This window comes from Linepithema humile, chromosome 7 (genome assembly GCF_040581485.1).
Source record: "Linepithema humile isolate Giens D197 chromosome 7, Lhum_UNIL_v1.0, whole genome shotgun sequence".
Taxonomy (NCBI): Eukaryota; Metazoa; Arthropoda; class Insecta; order Hymenoptera; family Formicidae; genus Linepithema; species Linepithema humile.
Window position 1 is genome coordinate 19,254,734 of NC_090134.1, and position 20,656 is coordinate 19,275,389.

Consider the following 20,656-nt stretch of genomic DNA (forward strand, 5'->3'; position numbering starts at 1 on the left):
CTGCCACGAAACCGGTTCCGCATACCGATGTTCTCTCCTTTCTTTCTTTCTTTCTCTCTCTCTTTCTCTCTTTTGGCTCTCCTATAACTACATATTTATTACATTTAAATTTCAGATTTGCGTGTGCTCGTAATAAAACTCGGGTAATTTCCACGAAATTACCGGCGCATTTTGTTCCCTCTAAAAATCGAACGTACCGCGCGCGGTCGTTTCAGTTTGAGAGTATCGTTTGGCATCGCGATTACAGTAGATGTTGCATCGAACCGCTCGAGTCACGACACAATTCTTCTTTCGTTTGTCATCGCGGAATCGAGGCCGACGTGTTTACTTCCGATGGAAAAGTGCGAGTGTGTCGGAACATTCGTCATTCGAGTTTACAAAAGCCCCGTTTACGCTCCGCGCTCGCGATGTACACTTAAATCCGTCCTCCCGAGCTTGCCTCGTTGATGCGATATCGTCGGATCTGTTATGATATATGATATATGCTGCCATTGCATATGCGTTAGAAGATCAAGCGCTCACCTACCACTGCCCGTTCGCAAAGATACATAATTACTGGTTGTTTGCTCGGACCGGTTAAGAAGCGCTGTGAATACATGACGGATGATAATGACTGTCTTCATTAGCAGACGCATAGGCACCGTAATCCGTTCAACTCGGTTTGAGTTTGGTTTACCTTCTCCACAGAAAGCAGATTCAACATCGTCACGCAGACTGTCTTGTTAATCCCCGCTACTTTAACGGAGCATGAATATAATTCGTTAATAACGAGGACTTTGAGAATTTTAGCTTCAAATGGAAGTCTCTTTGCTCCTGGGAAAATTTTGACTTTCAGAGTAAATTAAATTTAGAAACGAGAACGAACTGACAATGGAAATATGATTCATTTCATATTTTAAACGTTATTTGTTATTTTACTTTAATGGAAACGATAGCTCACGTTAATGGAAACGAAAATATTAAGTATGCCGGCGGATCTTTATTTAATGCTCACTACGCAGCGCAGTATGTTCCGCGTTATAGATAAATCAGCCGATTTCGGATCGATATCACAACGATGCCGTAACGATACAACGAATCATTGACCGCGATTTTATCTTCTGCATTTCCAAATATCCGACTCGCGGCCTCCCGATAATAATTGGCGATCAGGCAGTTTATTCGCCGCGCGAACACGAGAACGGCTCGTAATCGCGCTCACGCTCCGAAAACGCGCGGCTTAAACGTCCACAATGGACCGTTGATTAACGGCGGATTCGTCGAACGATGTAAAAACTTGATAAACGAAGCATAATCGCGAACACGGGCTACGGCTTTGCGCCGTTCGATATTACACGATTTCCGTAATGATTTATGAATATTAATCGAACGATATGTCTCCCCTCTTCATCCTCTGTCCCCTTGGATGTTTGAATCGCGCACAATTGAGCGCTGTCAACGCGCTCTGATCGCGAAATTAAACTGGACAAAATGTGTGTATCGGGTGTGCTCCCGCACCAGTTTAAATAGCGATGTTGACAAGCGCTTGCGTCGATGCGCCGTGCGCAACCTTTAGAGATAACGTTTCGCGACGCGAAGCTAATAATATTTATTACATCGCTGTAAAACATTAGTACACGCCGAAAGCTATTAGAGAATCACACGCGCGTCTCTTTTTACGCGATATAAATTATTTAAAAAAATATATTGACAAATCTTTCGGAACAAGATTATTCTTGGACAGATCCTTATTATTTCCAGTTTTATAAGTATAGATCTACTCTCTTGGAATTTTTAAAGTGCGCGTCGCTGTGCGCTTTTATTTTGTTGTAGTGCTCAGGCTAAGCTAAATTACTGCTGTCAGTAGATTCTGGATGGGGTTTTTGCCCGTTTTCTGAAATAAAAGCTACGCTGCTACAAAGCACTCAAGATTATTAGAAAGCGTGCCGTGCGCTTACAAAGTGTGCTATCGTCTTTTTCTTGCCCCGCTGCAGAGATCGAAGGGATCCCCATGTCGCGAAAGCTTCGGTCGATCATCGTCCTTTCTTCGTTCGACAAGAACTTCGTGATTAAAGAATCGATCGAATAAAGAACCCATGTCACATTTATGGTGTGCTATGATTATCGAGCTTAAAGTTTGCTGCAAGTTAATTATTGTACGGCAACAATTTATGAATTTATCCTCCGCAAACTCTCCAAGCACAGTCTGTTGTGCCATTAAATCATTAACTTTGTATTATAATATTAAATTATGTATATTATGTATAATATGAGATATGTAATACGAATAATAATTATTTATGATGATTGGTATATTCATGAGTAACTGGAATTTCGGTGAGTTTGCTCGATGTTAAAATTTGATTTGCATTATTCCACAATTATACGAAATTCTTCTACAGCGTCACTCTCGCGCCGCGTAATATACGGTCGTAGTTTCTCTCCCCGTAAAGTCATATAAGTACACGGTGCGGAGGGGTGGTGTCGTGCATAGTATCATGCGCCATCGCCATGCCGAGGTTTCGGTTGAATTTCACCAAACAATGCAGCGGTTAATGCCAATGACACATACGCGTCATCTCGAGTGCGCGAGAGTTGGTGCAAGTGCCGGGATTCGGCGCTGAGATGGGACAATGCGAAATCTCTATCGTGACGTCATACCTGCACCGCGACATAGCTCATATAAGCGAATCTAGGAACGCGACCCATCTACAGCCGCGGCTTTTCAACCCTTTATTACCCCGATGCGAAGCTTGCATAGGTTAACCGTAATATCGCCGTATATATGGATCTAAATATTCTCGACGATGAAATTATACATTTTATATACAATATTTACCGTCAGAAATTAATTATATATAATTGTTCTTCAGTTTAATTTATACAGTCTAATTTATACCTTTATATTGCGATATATTTAAACACTGTTATCAATTCTAATTGAATTTTGTTTATGTAACTGAGTTGTACAAGTTGCAATTTAATTCTATAATTTCTAAATAGGAAAAATACACTCTCGTTTCAATGTGAAAGCTGTATATAAGCTTCCAATTTCGCGCAAAATGATTGGCTTTATTTTCACTCGAGTTACAGAACGTAATCCTTCCATTTTGCAAATAAGCCGCGCTTTAAAGCTGCATGAAGATAGTGAATACAGTCGGATCCAGGTGCAGTAAAACGATCGCGACCGAAAACCCGCCCAGATCTGTAGAATCGATTTCAATAGCCGACTACCAAAAACCTGACTTTGCATTCGCACAGCGTGTTAGGTGCGCGCGGCACGACAGTTGCGACACCACTGTTTTCCTCGTTCCGTTCTTCAGCGCCGGCAACCACGTCGCTCCCGCCGGGATAGATAGATTTTGTTTGGCTTTCAGCCGGCAACGCTAATGCCAATAACACGGTCGTGTCATCTCGAGAGCTCCAGCTGGCGCAGGTGCCAGATGCAGGACGAACCAGGACAAAACGAATCTCTCCATGGCGACGTCACTCTCATCGAGAGGACGTCAACCCGCGATCGGTTAATACATCAAAGCTTCCGTAAAATGACCCGAAAAGCCGCGTTATCAGCTCGGCCTATCCGATTGCGCAAATACTTTCCCTTCCTCCGTTAAAAAAAAAAAAAGCTGCACCAGACTTTTACTGATGTCAAAATATTACAAAATGATGAAAAAGATTTTAACGTGTAAATCTTTTGTATTTTTTTTTTTTTTTTTTTTTTTCGAGACGTCAATCGCTGTTCTACCTGACGAAATTTTCTTGATTTATTAATCCCAATAGATTTTGCTCGAATTAATCTTGAAATGTCCATTTTTGAAAGAGTGACTTGAAAAATGAACATATCACGACCTGAAAAATTTTTCGCGCAATTATAATTGGGACGGATAAAAAATGTATTCTGCAAAAGCATTATCTTCGGCCAGAAGTAAAAGATAAAATATGCAAAATGAGGTGAGAATCCGATAGCTTTCACCGCGTTAGCACGATCGATTTCACCGGTGTGGCGACGGAAGTAATTTCATCGGATATTAAAGGACAGAAGTTAATTATTCCGTTGGCGTTTATATTCGATACGTATTTTATGAGCCGCGTTAACGGCAAGCTGAAATTTTGATGGGCAACTCATTAACCTTTTCACAGGTGTGTAACATCGTTACACCTCGGAGGCATTTTTAAAAGCCTTGTCACGTTAAAACCTGATAAACAGTGGTAAACAATACGTGACTCGCGATGTTGTGTGATCGCTTCTGTGTGATGATTAATTTATCGCGTACACAACGCGCGGAATTATTTATGTGCATTTCCAATTTGATAAAGTTGCGGCATCTCGTTGAGCCGGCTCGCTTTAGTCGGGTGAAACCCCTTTGACTTTTTTTAAACCATTGGAATATCAATTACGAATAAAATATATCATTTCGCGAATATCGCTCGTTGCGCGGTTTTTGCCAGTTTCCAAAGTTAATTAGGGTCAATCGGATGTAAATGCTACTCAAGAGGATGCAGTCGATGAAATTGCATTAACCATTTATATATTAGCTTCGTCTGCGTTTTCCACGTGCGGTAGAATCATTCGAGCGTAATTTATCGCGTGCGTTAAATACTAATAAAGGTTACACGCGTGGAACTTGCAATTTCTGCAAGAAACAATAAGTCAAATTTCGAGCGAATTTAATTTGCCCGCTCCAGTCTGCGTGTCATTCGCCTCGTGTAACAGTAAAAGTTCAACGGCAGATGAGTGAGAGTAATAAACAAAACAAGCTTTCTATTTATTTATTAAACGATGTATTATGCAGACCGCAGGCAACGCCATTGGGTAGATAAATTTCGCAGGGCAGCAACGCCTGATATTGACAGCGGATCTATATATATCTATAATATTAGTTCCTCATAGCCATGTCCTATGTATGTATATATATATATATATATATATATATGTGTGTATGTATGTGTGTGTGTGTGTGTGTGTGTGTGTGTGCTTTATTTGATCCGCAATAATGCAAAATCTGTGCATCTCGCGCTTCTTATCACGAATAACGAACTTTTTCCACGTTGTATTTCTGCAAAATAAATACTCTATACGTGTTTCTTTCATCAACTGACTGCACACGCAAGATTTCACACGGATTTTGTTATACGTTATTGTGATGAAAAGCGCCCTGAAAAAGTTAATATTCTTTCAGTTGTGCGATAATTAAAGAAAACCCAAGTGTATTAAAGTAACAAATAAACCTTTCGTTTCAGGTTTCCTGGGTGAGGCACCGAGATATACACCTGCTAACGGTTGGTCGTTACACCTATACGAGCGACCAGCGTTTCGAGGCACTACACTCTCCTCATACGGAGGACTGGACCTTGAGGATACGATATCCTCAGCGGAAGGACTCCGGGACTTATGAGTGCCAAATATCAACGACCCCGCCCATCGGCCACCACGTGTACCTAACAATAGTCGGTGAGCAAATAAAAATGTTTCACAACACTAATCTAGTTCTGCAATAAGAAACTGAAATCCGAAAATTCGTATGTGTGATCAGGGAATATTATATCACCATTATGCTCGCTAACGATCTTATGAATTTCGCGAACCTCCAATTTTCCTTAAGATAGAGTTTTCATTTCGATAAAATACGATTTCAAAGTTTTGAAATTGTATTTTATTTTATTAGAAGACATATTTATTTGGAAAGATATAAATTTTCTAGTTGCGAAATTGACGGATATAATATTACTTCGAAAGTTTTCCATAGCTGAAGAAAGTACAACTGCTACAGATGTTTTGTAAACACCATTTAATTAACTGATATATATGAAGTGGAATTTTTGTTTACAATTAATCTGATTAATTAAAATTTTGGAAATCTCTTGTTTAATCTTGTTACTACATAATTTAAATATACGGAGCCGAAATCTTTCCAATTTTTTATCTCTGTTCAGCAAAAATTTAATTGAATACCATATGCATTATCTTCTTTAGATTTTTAATTCTCTGAATCCTAAATTAAAATTTAAAAAAACTTAACACGTTCTCTCTTGCCATTGTAAGTATACATTTGGTGCTCTGCGCACTTCAAAGTGAAGCGTGAATATATGAGGTCGTATATTCTTGAAGATTTACCGTTAATGACTGTCGTGATACTTTGAACAGGCTGAGAGAGGACTTATCGACGCGTCTTGACCCAAAAGCTCACCCTACAACGTAGAATGAACTCGGTGCTTTATATCGCGCGATAAAAATATTGAATATATAGCGAGATTTGTATCACCACGCTACGGTCGTTTAACCGACCCGCCTGCACGATCGTTAAGTAGCTGCAAGCCGTTCAAGACTACCGTCCTATTTGTTTCAGAGCCGGTAACTGTTATAAACGGTGCGCCAGAACTCTTCGTCAATAAGGGCAGCACCATCAACCTGACATGCGTCGTGAGATACGCTCCCGAGCCACCCCCAACGATGACTTGGAGTCATAATTCGGAGGTGAGTGCCGTGCTCCCGCGAATGAAACGCGAATATGAGAGATGACAGATTTCTCGCAGAATTAAAAAGCTGAAATTTTTTTAACAATTCGGCTCTAAATTTATTTGTATTGAAATTTTTATAATAAGATCCAATTAAAGCTCTGATAAAAAAAAAGAGATTAAATTTCCAGCTTTATAATTTGAATATAATTACTTTTTATTTATGAGACTGTGTGTGGATTTTATGTGCATGCGACGATATGATTAGCGTGCAAAACAGATGAATTAAAATAAATTTAAATTTGCGGAATTTGCTTCTCCGTAATCGGGGATTAGTTTTGAAATTCCCATAAATGTCTACTCGCGGAATCCTCGGCTTAGTGTTCTATCTCCGACTTTCCGCAATTTATCTCACGGCGAGTCGCGTAACGATGCTCTTTACCACGTCGAGCAACACAGGCACGCATGATTAATACGGTCTGTTGACGCGTATTTTCTTTGCGACGTGGAAATGCATTCCGCTTTTAATACCACTTTGTGTAACAAAAGTTATTGTAAACACGCGTCTCACGGGACACAAAGAACGCATTATACCGCGGGACCCATTAATATTGACGAACTCGTTAAAATAATTTTGCGACATAACGTTCGTGGCATCGCATCACGTTTTATCACGGTGATGAGATAATTTTAAATTCCCCTCTGCGGGCCAATATTTGCAATTCCACGTTTGATATCGGTCGAGCGGAGATTATTCCGCGCGCGTTAATGAGACGGTCGTACGTGTACGCGCCGCTCGTATTAAAAACTCGTGAAAGCGATCGATAAAAAAAAGGAAACAGTAATTTCTCGGCTGATTGCCGATACATCGGCCGCCGGAGATACGCGCGCGCGCACGCGCGCGCGCTACATTCGCCGGCTACGCGGAGCCGGCTTTTACTAGAATGAAACAGCAGGTAACGCAATTTTCGCAAGGTACTATCGCGCACGTTGATCAAAGTAAAACGCGAAATGGAAGATCAGCCACGCGCGCAGGTCGCGCGACAGCCGGGTTACGGAATTATTTTTCGATTAATTTCTCACGGTTTTTTTTTTTAATTCGCCGATAATTATTTATTCCGTAATGCAATATTCGGCGAAACGATTGCGCCGTATCGTACGAGACGCAGCGAGTTGGTCTCGTAGAAAAGAGGAGAGAAGCAAAAGAACGGAAGAAGAAAAACGAAAGGGAGAAATGCGGTGGATATTTTACGTTCTGTACGGGGCGTGCCGCTACGTGTCTATCCTCAAAGGGAATACGAAAGAGAAACGTATATACGCGCGCTGCTATTCTTTACCTCGTACCTCGGAGGAAGGTGCCTTTTATCTTCCGCTAAAGGGGCGTCATTGCGTTGTCGGAAAGAGCGGGGATTCCGGAGCGGGGAAAACGTAAGGAAACAGGCGCGGTGTCTTTGAGAGGATGATTGCGGATGAGACGCATACGGCGCCGCGCCTATGTGTTCGATATTAGACGACGCGAATCAAAAGAAGAGTTAGCTTTTATTTCCGGTATTACTTGTTTCCCCCCCTCCCCCCCCCCAAGTTATTATCTCGCAGAACATAGTCCGCAGAAGTACAATAGTGTAAAGTTCAAATAAGGTACTTCGTCTCATCTGGATCTCATCGACATGTGAATTACGAGAAGCCTTAGATATTACGCCTTTAATCTCTTCTTAATCATACTATATTTTCTAAAAAATTTGTGTTTTTTAGCTAATTAAATAGGTGACATGTGACGTTAACTCTTCATCTCTTTTGACTTGTTTGTTGCTATTTGTTAGCAATTTAATCACAAAATAATGTTTTGCAATATTGTTATAATTGCGAATATTTCATTACATCTGTAAACTTAATATTTGTTATTACAGCTGTTGCATATTTATGTTGATTGTACATTATTTTAGTTTGTTCTCAATTAAACGTTGCACACGTAATGTTATTGATTTTTCAAAGAAAATATGGATATATTGTGATATTTTTTGTACAGATCATCAATTTCGACTCGCCGCGTGGCGGTATCAGTCTGGTCACTGAAAAAGGTCCCGAGACAACGAGTCGTTTGATGATTCAGAAAGCCGTGCCGAGCGACTCCGGGGTTTACCGGTGCGAGCCGAGCAATGCGAATCCCAGTAGCATAAAGGTGCACGTTGTTAACGGTGAGTTGAAAAATTTACTGCGTGTACACCCTGCATCGTATTACTATAAAACAATTATTTCGTTGAATCCGTATTTTCGCGCGGTGACCTGTTTTTTCCTCTTTTTTTTTCCAATTTTTTATGGTACTGTCGGCGCGTAACTTTTTTTCCAATTTTGAACCAGCATTTTGCGGGCTTCCGGTAAATTGGAAAAAAAATTCGAGATCCAAACGGTTTTGCCGCAATTACAACGAATCGAGAGAAATAGCACCCGCTGTGTCTTGCGGTTGAGAGAACTCGCGGAGAACTGCGGAGAAGTAAGTTGATTGACTTCTCTGTAAATATTGCGAGCTCCGAGTCCACCTGGCAAGTCGCGCGTTAAGCCTGAAATCGATGGCTGCGGCGAGTGAATTGCTCGAGCGCAGAATAGATCTCGCGAAATGTGGCGGATTTCGAGATCTTGTTTTTTTCCCCTTCGTTTTTCTCACACGATGCACTCCGCGAGATACGTCGATTCGCGATGACAAAGCGATTTAGCCTGATTTTTGCACGAAATCTCGCGCAATTTCCGGGTGCATCCGGTTACGAGCGAAATAAAATCAAATGAAAGCGGATTGTTTTGTCCATATCGAAAGAAAGAGATTTTTTTCGTTTTGTCCGTAACTCGATATATTTTTGAAGCTGGTGGAATTTACGAGCTTTATCTCTCGAGCTTCAAGCAATCAAGCGCACGGTGCGACTTTACGTAAAGCTTACAAGTTGATTGCGCGAATTGTTTTATCGTCTCTAAATGTTATTCTTTTATTCTTCCTTCCTCTCGTTTGTTTCTTCTCCCATGAGATGGAATCTATCGCTTTATTTAAAAAAATTTAAGATATCTGAGAAGATGAAAGAAAAAAGTTTACGGAGCAAACGCGGAAAGATAAAGCATTATTATTTTTTCTCTACAAACGATGATCTTTATAAACACATTGTTGCATTTTGGAACATATTTGCTGGCCATTTAGGGACTCATCTATAATTCTCTCGTGCCTCACAATGCGTGACAAATGGTCAATGTGCCATAATCAAAGAGCGGACATATTAATTACAAATTTGAAGCACTAACTGAATTTAGAGCAACAGCTGACGGTTTGGCCGGACGGAACGGTCCATCGATATGAACTAGTATGCGTATGGCGGATGATATGTTATCGTCATCATGTAAGCGTCAACCATTCACAGCGTTATTGTTGCGCACGCCGCGTGTACTGTTTTTTCGCTAAATATAACACAATACATCTCCATCGGAATATTTCTGCGTACAACATCATTCGCTCTTCCCCGCGCAAAATGCCGAACAATGGCGCGCTCAAAATTTCACGCCATTCGAATATTTCGTTTATTACCATCTCGTCCCTTTGTCCTATTAAAACTGGCGGCGTAAATCACAGAAAGCATTCAAACTCATCTCGTATCGATAGCTTCAATTTAGCTTGTCGTCTGAACTGATTAAACGTCCGGTGCATTATTAGTTTCAGACTTGCGAGGAATTTGTATCGGTTTTCGATGGAGTCGGTATTTGCTAGTTTCCGAGGTTACACCACAAGTTAACTACTTAAGTTTTATATAATAATATCGTAGAGGTGGTAATACGTGTGGCTTTTCATGTTCCGAACTTCCCTTGTGACACGTAAATAAAATTAGATCAAGTAAAATAATAATCCCGATACACATGACATTTTGTGTTTTACGTTTAACGCATTTTTTTTTTTTTTTTTTTTTTTTCATGTGTACTTTTAATTTAGGTATTGAACGTCATCGTAAAGATGGATCTTGCATACAGAATGAAATCTAATTTGTTTGCAATCGCTTCGCTTCCATCGAGACCGCCGTGTCGAATCGATGAAAATTTCTGTTTCAGAGGAACATCCAGCCGCGATGCACCACGGGGATGGAAGCTCGTCTTACAGCAAGACACGGCCGATTTGTTTTATAATTTTAGTGATAGCTAATGTAATGTTTATATAAGGCGAGAAGAGTACGGAAACACACACTTACCCGACACGATAAAACATGAAAGGCGCGATCGCCGAGAGAATCGCGGATTGCCTATTTAACGTCGTTAACGTTTCTTGGGTAAAAATATTTGTGCAGGGTAAAACCGAACATTTTACCATTTACATTAAAAGAAAAGAAGAAAAAAACCTTCCGTGACCAAAAGAGTTTTCAAATATCAGCACGGCACAATAATCGGTAAGAGCGTAGTATTTTGTTAACGTATATCATCAAGAACGAATAACTTACGACGTCAAAATTTATTGTATTATTTGTAAATAAATTTATTGTATGTACATATCAATAAAACGATTGTCTTTATCTTGATCGTCTGGTTCTTGCATCAATCTGCCAAGCCATCGTAAGCTTATGCCGAGATTGATTCCCAGTCGATCTATCGTATAAAGTTAATAATATTAATTTTCATTTTTTTTTCAGAGTTTTGAACAATAATTCTTAAGTTCTCTATTCTTTCAGATTACAAGTATATATATGCGAGATAAATGGATTTTCCTGCTGTTTTTTTTTTTTCGGAAAAATGTAAATGCAAAATCGTCGCTGACAGCATTAGGCGTCGCATCGCAAGTTTCTCTCAGAAGCGTTGCGTCGATCACGACCGGGGAAGTTTACCTCATTATATTTCGAGGAAGTTTATCTCGTTGTATTTTCGTCGCGCGGATTTTCCTCAGGGACGCGGAAAGAAGAAACGCCGGCGCTCGCGGACACCGCTACTAATGACAACATTAATTACACCGCGCTATCTCGCGCTCGTTAATTACGGTGCGGCGCTAAATTTACCATGAAAAAATACGGGCGTGTAAATTTCGCGTTCAATCGCGCGGCGATGGCCTCAATTAATCAGAAACAAAGGTCTCTTGCCTCTTCACGTCTGCGAACGTCTATTTTTAATTAATATTAACACGCTCGTTTAAATTTCAGTACAAATTTATCCGAGATTTACTGAAATAAACGTGAGATGAAAGTTCGTACACTAATATCTTCCTACATACACAGATTGCAATTTTCATATTACCGCAATTGGATTCGCATCTTTAGATATCGCTTTTAGGGATCGCTTGATACACACGAATCGCTCCCTGTTAACCCTAATAGCGTGAACCAAAAGAGCGTCACGTCAATTGGCCGCGGTGCATCGTGTGGCGTTCAAGTGGTCAATAAGGTCGACCAGGTTTGGCTCTCTCGAGCGTGGAATCATGGGCGGGGCGGTCCTTGCACGTTGCCGCTTGCTCCAGGGACCGCAAATGTTTGCCCTCCTTTCTTTCTCCGGCTTCCGTTCTGGCGGCCGCTCGTGCAGTGTCATCGACTTACCAGCCACGAAAAGGTAGGGACCGAAGGCTGGAAGTCGGGTATGTTCTGCTTGTAGACCAGATTGAAGCCACTCGTGTCAGCGCAAGCGTCCACCATCACTGCACGGCACGTCCATTATCACTGGAAGCATCGGCAAAGCGATCGAAGGGTTTTCATCGTGCGCCGTGCTACCAAATCGCTCTTAACTAGATCGCGGTGATGGAGTTTGCACAAAGTAGATTAGCAAATTACGAAGTATGCCGCTATAAGTCTCTTTTCTTAAACCCCTTTGTACCAATTTGTATTTGTCACTACATAGGCGAGTATCGAAAGTATCATTTTATACATTATATCATAATTTGTGATGTTTTATATATCTGTTCTTCTATTCTAGATTTCAGTTTTACGTCTACTTTAATCTATTATCGTTGCACTGATTAATTTTCGAACGGCGTTTAAGTTCCACTGCGAGCAAAAGATTTTTGTAAATTTGTCCCGAACGTCGATATTGATAGATTATTCACATATGATAATTTTAAATGCAAAAAAACGATATTTCTATTTATTTTTCATTATTGAAGAATCAATTTGACTTATCAGTTTTTGCGATATAGAATATTATTACAAGGATTGATCGATCGGTAGGTTAATAACGATCCGCTTATGAATGTTAAATATTTTTACTTGATACGATTCCGTTTGACAGATTCAAAGAGGATCAAATATTCGAAAAGAAGTTAAAAAAACCAGTGCGGTTTTATTATTTAATAAACGGAATATTTTCAGTTCTCTCGCAGGAAAGATAGGATGTAGAATTCAATAATAAAAGGTCATCCATACGAAGGGATAAAGGATTGGAACGCATAAAATTATCCTCAGATAGGAATATTCGGAAATTCAGACGAGCTTATTATGCAACGTCATGACTCACAAAAGCTTCAGTGTTTAAATTTATTGATAGTCGTAATAAAAAAGATTCCATTATTATGAACCTATTATTTTTATTTGACCTGTTATTTTCACTTGATGTCTGTAAACTCAATATCTGCATATTTTTAAAATCAAATTCTACATTACAAAAACTTTTATATGTAGATGAAGTTGCTTTGATATTCGATGTCGATAACATATACGATATATGTAAATATGCAATATTTTTTTAACTTGCAGCACAAACATTTTAAAAAAATTTTATGCTTACAAAAACATTGGACTCTTAACAAAAAACCATAAAATCATTAATAAGTGATCAATACTAATGAAACATTAGAGACAGAATGATTTCAATTAATCGCTCCACTTGAACTCTATCATTCAGGGAAGGCACAATCGCGGAAGTGCATAAAAGATATATAATCGGCAATCAGGTGTTTGGCCATTTCAGGCTCGATAATTGCGCCCGGGAAATCTCGCTAACGCGGTTAATTCCTCGCGTAAATCCATCACGTAGGGCACGTGGCGCTTATCGGCGTTACGTCGCCGCGAATTATGGCTGCCGTTATCACCCCGGCGAACCCCGGGAGAGAGGGCCGTCTCGGGTCGGCCGTCTGCGCGACGCGTAACTTGTCCAATCGCGAACTGCGGTCGCCGATACTCGCGATTCCTGAGCCTCGTGCGACACGAGGTGTCGATAGCGCATCCACGTTCCCATTTTCATCCATTCACGTCCAATCCCCGCTCGTCCACCCCGAAAGAAACTTTCCTCCGATACTTGACAACTTTCTCCTACTCGTCCTAAATTCCATTTCCTGTGCTTACCTTTTCACCAGGCTCTCTAACACACCGGAGTAGAGGCGTTTCGTCAACTAGGCGGATACATGCGCGTATTGATCTCGATTAACCAGACCGACATATCCTCGGCCACCGTGAAATCGCCGTACAACTCGTAGCTGCAACGGCGCCTTCCCATGTAATCTTGCGCCACCAGCATCAAAATGATGACCTCCGCCATTCTCGGGTAAATCAGATCGCAATACGGTTCGCCCGCATGGCCCGCATGGATCCGGTAACGTAAGTACAATCGATAAATCTTTGATTAATTTATTATCTTGCAATTAAAAAAAAAACATTAAAGAAATATAAATGGCTTCTTCTGTGACTTGAAGATAAAGGTATACATATCTTATATGTGAATAATTGAGTTGGTTTTCACTTATAATTATAGAATACCGTAATTCTTTCAATTTTAAAATGTTTATAAATCATTTTTTATCTTTTTCTGGGCATTGAGCTTTATATTAAAAATAATCTTATTGAATTATAAATTGAATAATAGATTGTAGGATTTTCGATTAAATTATTTGACAAAAGAATCAATGCGCTTTGATTAAATAATTTGAAGTCTGTGAAATTTGATATGCAGATATCTTACGGCTAGATATGCAAGAAAAAGTTTTGCCGCAATGAAGATTTTCTTAAATAAATGGTTCTTGTATTATCATTTTATGTTTCTTTATCAATATTAAAAATTTTACTTTGCTTTGAGCTGTCCCGCGGTTTTTTTGTCAAACACATTGATAAGAAACACAAATAACTTGTAAGTCAATGAAGTTACTATATATAAATTAAAACATTGGAATTCATATTACGATATGACATTGGGTAATGTCCCATTTTAACTTTACAGATAAAATCAGTCACTCAATGTCATAGCGGATATGAATAGCGGAGTTTGAAGTCTGCATAACTAAAAACATGAAACACGTATAATACGTAGGCAAAAATGATTTAAGTGCATTTTTAATTCAGACAAAAAACGAAACGCGAGTTGAATAAAACATATTTCGTATGCATTGGACAAATTTTAGCGGAAAAAGTTTCGGTTATGCGGTAAATTGAAACGTTTGTGGAATATGTGTGATGGAAAGGTCCACTCCACGTCAATAATCAAAACGAAAGCTCGTGTTTCATTGAAAAGTGCAATTATTGTAAATAATATAAACTATGGTTTCGCAAACAACTGTATCGTTTTTCACGTCCGATCGACATAAATAATAAATTTTAAATGTTGTAATTTTTTGTACTGTCGGGAAAAAAAAAGCATTTTAAATGGATTGCTATTCACTAAAGGACGACTCCTCGAAACCGCGAGAGTGATCGCGTAACGTGCGCCAACTCATCGACCCGCCCAGGCCCATTCACGAGCAACACCGCGGATAATATATATCGCCGCTCCATTCGCAATTACTCGGGTTGAATATACGTCGCGTCATTGAAAAATTCCATTCGATTTGTCATCCGAGAGAGGACGACGGGATAGTACGACGAGGCCATTATCGTCTGCGGAACGGTGCCCGAGCGCGTTCTCGGACGAATGCGCTTCTCGAAGAAGGCGTATTTGCACACGGGCCCTATCAATTTCCTCTCGGAACGTCCCCGAGGGCCGGCACAGTCGCCGATCCGCGTGACGAATGGATAATCGAAACGTCTCACGCGCGTAACGCGGCGGACGAGAGATTACTTCAAATATTCGTTCAGCGTCGCACAGTCCCCCATCCTTGATCGCGCACCGATTCGCTGCTGGGCTCCTCGGTGTGCCATCCTGCCTGCGACGCTGCTTGCGTCTCGTTTTGTCGTCATACCTTTCGTGAATGGCGGTATTGTAAATATAAATGGTTTCGTGGTAGGTCGCGCAAAAGGTGTACGGCTTCGTATTGAAGCGGAGAAAGGGCTTCTCTAAATGAATAAAGGCGTCGATTACAATGAAGACAGATATTAAAGTCAGAGTCTGCTGCTAAACAATTTTCGTTTTTAGTTAAATAAAATAAGCGTAAAAAATCAGCATGAAAAACAATGATAATATAATATATAATTCGATATATCGTTTATTATGCATCATATTGGCCAGACTCCAACTTGAATAATTCTCTCTCTCTGACAAGGTTTTTTTTTGCATCGAATGGTATTCGGATTAAATTTACGTTAATATAAAAAAATGTTTTTTTTTACGTCATGTGGTGAAACGATTTAATGTTGTTCCAACCATATCGTGAGAAAGAAAGTGCTCGTCACCAAATATCACAACCTTATCTCTTCAAACCTAGTCTCTTTAATCAACAAGAGACTCTCTGAAATATAAATGTAACATCGTGAGCACTGATAGGTTAAATATACTTTCTGCAGAGAAGCCGCTTGTACAAACAATATATTTTTGTACGATATAATAGTCCTTTGGCTCTCCCTCGATTCTGCGCAAGATGTCCCTGAGACTGTGAGATATAACGACATCATTGCCGCGGCATAGATCGGCTTTAAGATCCAGATACCTCTCATGCCGCTCATCTCGCGCTACGGTCTTTAATTTCTCCAAAGTCACGACGGCGGTCAGGCGGCATCTCTGCGGACGAGACGCGAGATATTGATATCGATTTATGCGGGAGAATATCAGGTTTCGTTGCGGAGCCGCGGCCACCGGTGGATCGACTTTAATTCCGGAAAGTTCGAATAAATTCATCCGTCGGGGCGAATTGAAACCCCTATCGGCGGGGTCACATTTCGACCCGGTCGGTGAAGCGAAATTAATTTAATGAAATCGCGGAAACATCTCGATCGGGGGGGCAATCGCGAGAGGGAGTTGGACGACGGCGGCGAAATTTCAAGAAGTCCTCCCTCCTCACGCTTCTCTCCGGAGGAGAGTGAGTCGCATGTTAAGTTTGCCGCCAGGCACGTGAACAACCTCGTATACGTGTCAATTGCGCACTTTCTTTGGCGGAAGTACTTGTGACGGTAACCTAAATAAAGACCGCGATAAGCACGTTATTTGACGCTTTCTGATTTATGTACGGGGCGCGGGGTATCTTTTGAGATCGCTGATGTAATGAAGCAAGAATCTCTATCGCGACACTTTCTTATGGGCTCTCAGTTAATTAATCAAGCGAAATTTGACAGCCCACAATTCCAACTTTGCAATTACAAAAAACCGAATAATGAAGAAAAGGATGCCTTGATGCACAGATATAAAACGAGTTTGCGGGATCGATAAATAAACATTAGTTAAGGATCTCGTGCGTCTTCCCCTCACTCTTGCGGCTTAGCGTTTCGTTATCACGAGCCCTTTAATTTTGCTACATCAGTTAAGAGTTAATGGTATCACGCGGCAGCATCTCGAAACGTGTTTAATGCAAGGATGTTTTCGTGTGCCTTGAATAATTAACACAGTTTGGTTTTGTTGCCTACGCTACCCCGTAACCACGTCTATTATTAGCGCCGAATCGGGAGAGCGCGAAATAAACACGCCTCTCTAACTCAATCGATTGTTGAGCGCGTGATACGCTTCTGTCTAAAAGAAAAGTGTCTTTTCTTCGAAAGCGCGAATTTTATACGATAAAAAAAAAGCGCCAGCGGTGCTTAAAGTAAATAGAACGAAGCGCATGGGAAACGGTGTCAACCTGAAAAAGGTCAGCTACTCTCGCTATTAAACGCAGGCTGCTGATTTAATTGAAATCCATATGCGAACCAGCGAAATTACGTCATTACTTCCATAATAACAGAAATCGAATATTACGAGAAATATAATAGATTGTATTACGAAAAACGAAAATTTATCTCGCTAAAATTAATGGATTCAGGTCTTTTCTCTTTATTGTACTATATTAATTAATTTGTGTGATATATCGCGAAATATTTTATCAGATACATTACGAGAAACCGCGACCAAACAAAATGTGTGCAGATGAATATTATTATTAATCGTTTGGCCATGATTTCTCGCGATAATCTGACATTAAATTAATTAGTGTGCTAGGCGTAATAAGAGAAAAGACCTAAATTGATGAAATTCATTAAGTATAATTTTCTGTAATACAAATATTGCAGAATATGGATTATTATTGCGCATTTAAATATTATCGTTATTGCGATTTACTGCGCGAATTTTATATCTGAAAGCGCTCGCGGTTTTCTTTCGACAAACACTCGATTCCGATTTCTTCGCCGTATAATCGTCTAGAAAAAAAACTCCTCGTCAGAGGGCCTCCTTCGACATCAATGTCCTCGTGCGTCTTAGCGGCGATCAACTCGTGGGCAAACGCTCTATGAGCGAACTCAAGGCTGGCGATCGGGTTCAACTTCTTTTCCGGTCGCAAGCTCCTCAGCCGCGCTCATACGGCGCACGAACCGTTCGAGCTGCCGCGGTCAATCGAAAATCTTCGAGGTAAGCTCGTTGATCCGTACTGGGATTGTAGCCACGCGGAAACGTAGGAGGTAGTTGTAGGACGCTGGAGACGTTCTCCTCGTGCAGCCAATACGCGTCTTCCAGCACGCGCGCCATTCCGCGCAACACACGTGCGACAATTCGGAAACGTTTTACTTATCATACGCTGCGCGACGCGATTCTACACTTATTGCGAAGCAACGGTAACGCCGACCGGGAATTCAAAGGATCGTGATGTTTCGTGCGGAATGGTACTTTCGTAAAACGCCGGTGGTGGGACAACGACACGATTGGAACTCGAGGCGGTAATGATTATCGTACAGTCAGCCCGTTCGGAGCGGAATACGTAAGCAATATCCAGGACCGAGGAAATACTCGCGGAATATTCGCATTCAACAACGATATCCGACTATTCCGGCATATTCGCCCGTTCAAGATATCCGGTTAGTTAGCGGGAGTACCTTCGAGGTATAAACGAAGGACCTGTATCTGTTGAGCAGGATGTCGCATCCGAGCCGGCAATCCCAGTCGACCAAGTCGGGCCCCGCCTGTGTCGCGGGAGGGCAAAAATCACGGCCCCGCTCAGCGTTCCATCGCGTGATATCGCCCAAGGAGTGAGCTTCCAAGTTAGCCACGGTGTCTAATCGTCGGAGCACACAGAAAATGGTAGACATTAGCGACGATATTTCATCCTGCGGCGGTGGCGTTCGGCAGCGTATTCCGCCAGCGGTGCGCATTAACTTTATCGTCCGCGACCGATCTAATCGTATGGCAGCGCTCCCGTTCCGGTCGGTTCGTACTTCTGCATCCAGCGCCCCAACGCCTCTTCTTCAGCCTCAATCCGCCCGCGTGCGAGAAATATTTTGCGTCTGTAAAAACGCTGGTGTTAATCGCGGAGATATCGCGGACACGCGTTAAATTGCGCGCACGTGAAACTTAACGCGATTTTCCGCCGACAATCGGGCGGAGTTCAATTGTAAAATCGCATCTCGAGGAAGTTAATTTGAAATATAACAGACAAGATAAACCGTCTTGCTCAACTAATCCCGGAAAAGCTACCTCGACAGCGTTCTCTGCTTTCGTCTTGATTTTCCGCCTCCGCCGTCGCGCATTTCTCCCTGCAGCAACCGCGAGGTTTCGGCGCGATCGTTCCCGTCAAAGGGTCTCCGCTCGAGGCTTCTTGAGAACAGCACGAACATGCATTAATACCGGAGTTCGGAAGCACACTGTACTCGAATTCCGGCAAGCCGCTAACAACGCCGCTCTCATTGTCGTCCGTGTCTGGGAGCGTCCATTTTGGGCACATCGTTCTCGCTCGTATGGATCGATAGTAAGGATTCACGGGGCTGTCCTCTCTCTCGTCAGGTCGGCCGCGAAAGGAGGCAATTTCCAACTGGATTGAAACTTCTTATCCCGACCCGTGAGGATTCCATTGTAAGGGCTGGGGTCGGTTAGGCGACACGGCTCCTTCCTAATTTTCCCGAACGAGCGACGTTAAATTGCCGCGATTTGTCGTAATTTGTCAACGTAATTCGTCATTTATAATTATCCGACGGCTGACGTGGCCTGTGTGAATTAACGCGACGATCCGTTTCCCCGGCGGTGGTGGTAATGCGACTTCGACTTTGGGATTAAACTGGGACTCCGGGCGATATCTCAGTCACTCGATTAACGGCTAATTGCGTTCATTTGGCGTAACGGTCGCAAATAGCGAACAGCCGTGCGTCCACCACGTATTTCGGCGAAATACCTCGCCGATAATTGATCCGAGAGATCCGTAAGCCGGTTTCGTCCTGCGCGCGAAGTAACACGTTTAACGAACTATGCAAACAATTTTAGGATCGGTTATGTGTTCGAAGATCGATGCGGTGTCGTTATCGGAGAACCTGATGTATGCGCGAGGTAAGTTTACACAGTTATGTGGAAAACATAGCTCAGACGTGGTGATTGGAACCCGATAAATGTCGCGGCCGATGTTCTCAAACCCTCGTGTTTAATGTGTCGAAGGGAAAAATCAATGTTCGACTCTTTATGTATGACATAAATCTGCGAGATCTGTTTAATTTTTTTTTTTTTTTGTAAAATTAAATAGCATAATTAAATCTTGTAATTTGGATCGTATTTATATGCTATAAATGTTTAATGTATTGTATGCGGTTTCCGCAATGTCAACAACGATGATAGGTACGACCGGTGACGCGAGAAAGGCGAGTTTGTCCAGATAACAATGTCACAATGTCGAGCAAAATTCAAATGTCCGTAACGCACGTGCGACGGACGGGAACGACGTCGCGTGCGTAACGGCGCGATAAATCCCTCGGAGCGAGCGGTAAATCGCCGAGTTAAATCGCCGTGGCGCGCTAATACAATTAAACGTTCAAGTAAGTGCTGCGAGCATTTTGTCGCAAGCATGCGTTTCGATTTTGAGTGCTAATAATAATCACGCGCGGAACTCTGCTATCATCATTCGCGGATGTCTCTAAGCGAGGGAGACATTTAAGTGTTGTCAGCTGTCGCTAACAACTCGGGATCCCTCGAGCTTTAAATCTGT

The 20,656-nt window shown here is 41.6% G+C and overlaps 2 protein-coding genes and 1 pseudogene across 5 annotated transcripts in view; 1 reads left to right on the top strand and 2 right to left on the bottom strand.

Moving 5' to 3' along the window:
* Positions 1-10,973, top strand: part of LOC105670036 (zwei Ig domain protein zig-8) — a 265,129-nt gene extending 254,156 nt beyond the window's left edge. For all 4 annotated transcript variants that reach the window (XM_067358628.1, XM_067358629.1, XM_012363332.2 and 1 more), the window contains 4 exons: positions 5,221-5,431; positions 6,327-6,454; positions 8,462-8,630; positions 10,513-10,973. In XM_067358628.1, the coding sequence (XP_067214729.1) occupies positions 5,221-5,431; positions 6,327-6,454; positions 8,462-8,630; positions 10,513-10,619 (615 nt within the window). In that variant the 3' untranslated portion in view covers positions 10,620-10,973. The remainder of the gene's footprint in view (positions 1-5,220; positions 5,432-6,326; positions 6,455-8,461; positions 8,631-10,512) is intronic.
* Positions 1-20,656, bottom strand: part of LOC105670037 (zwei Ig domain protein zig-8-like) — a 235,366-nt gene that overhangs the window by 189,273 nt on the left and 25,437 nt on the right. The window lies entirely within an intron of this gene.
* On the bottom strand, positions 11,528-18,951 carry LOC105669952 (tubulin monoglycylase TTLL3-like; annotated as a pseudogene).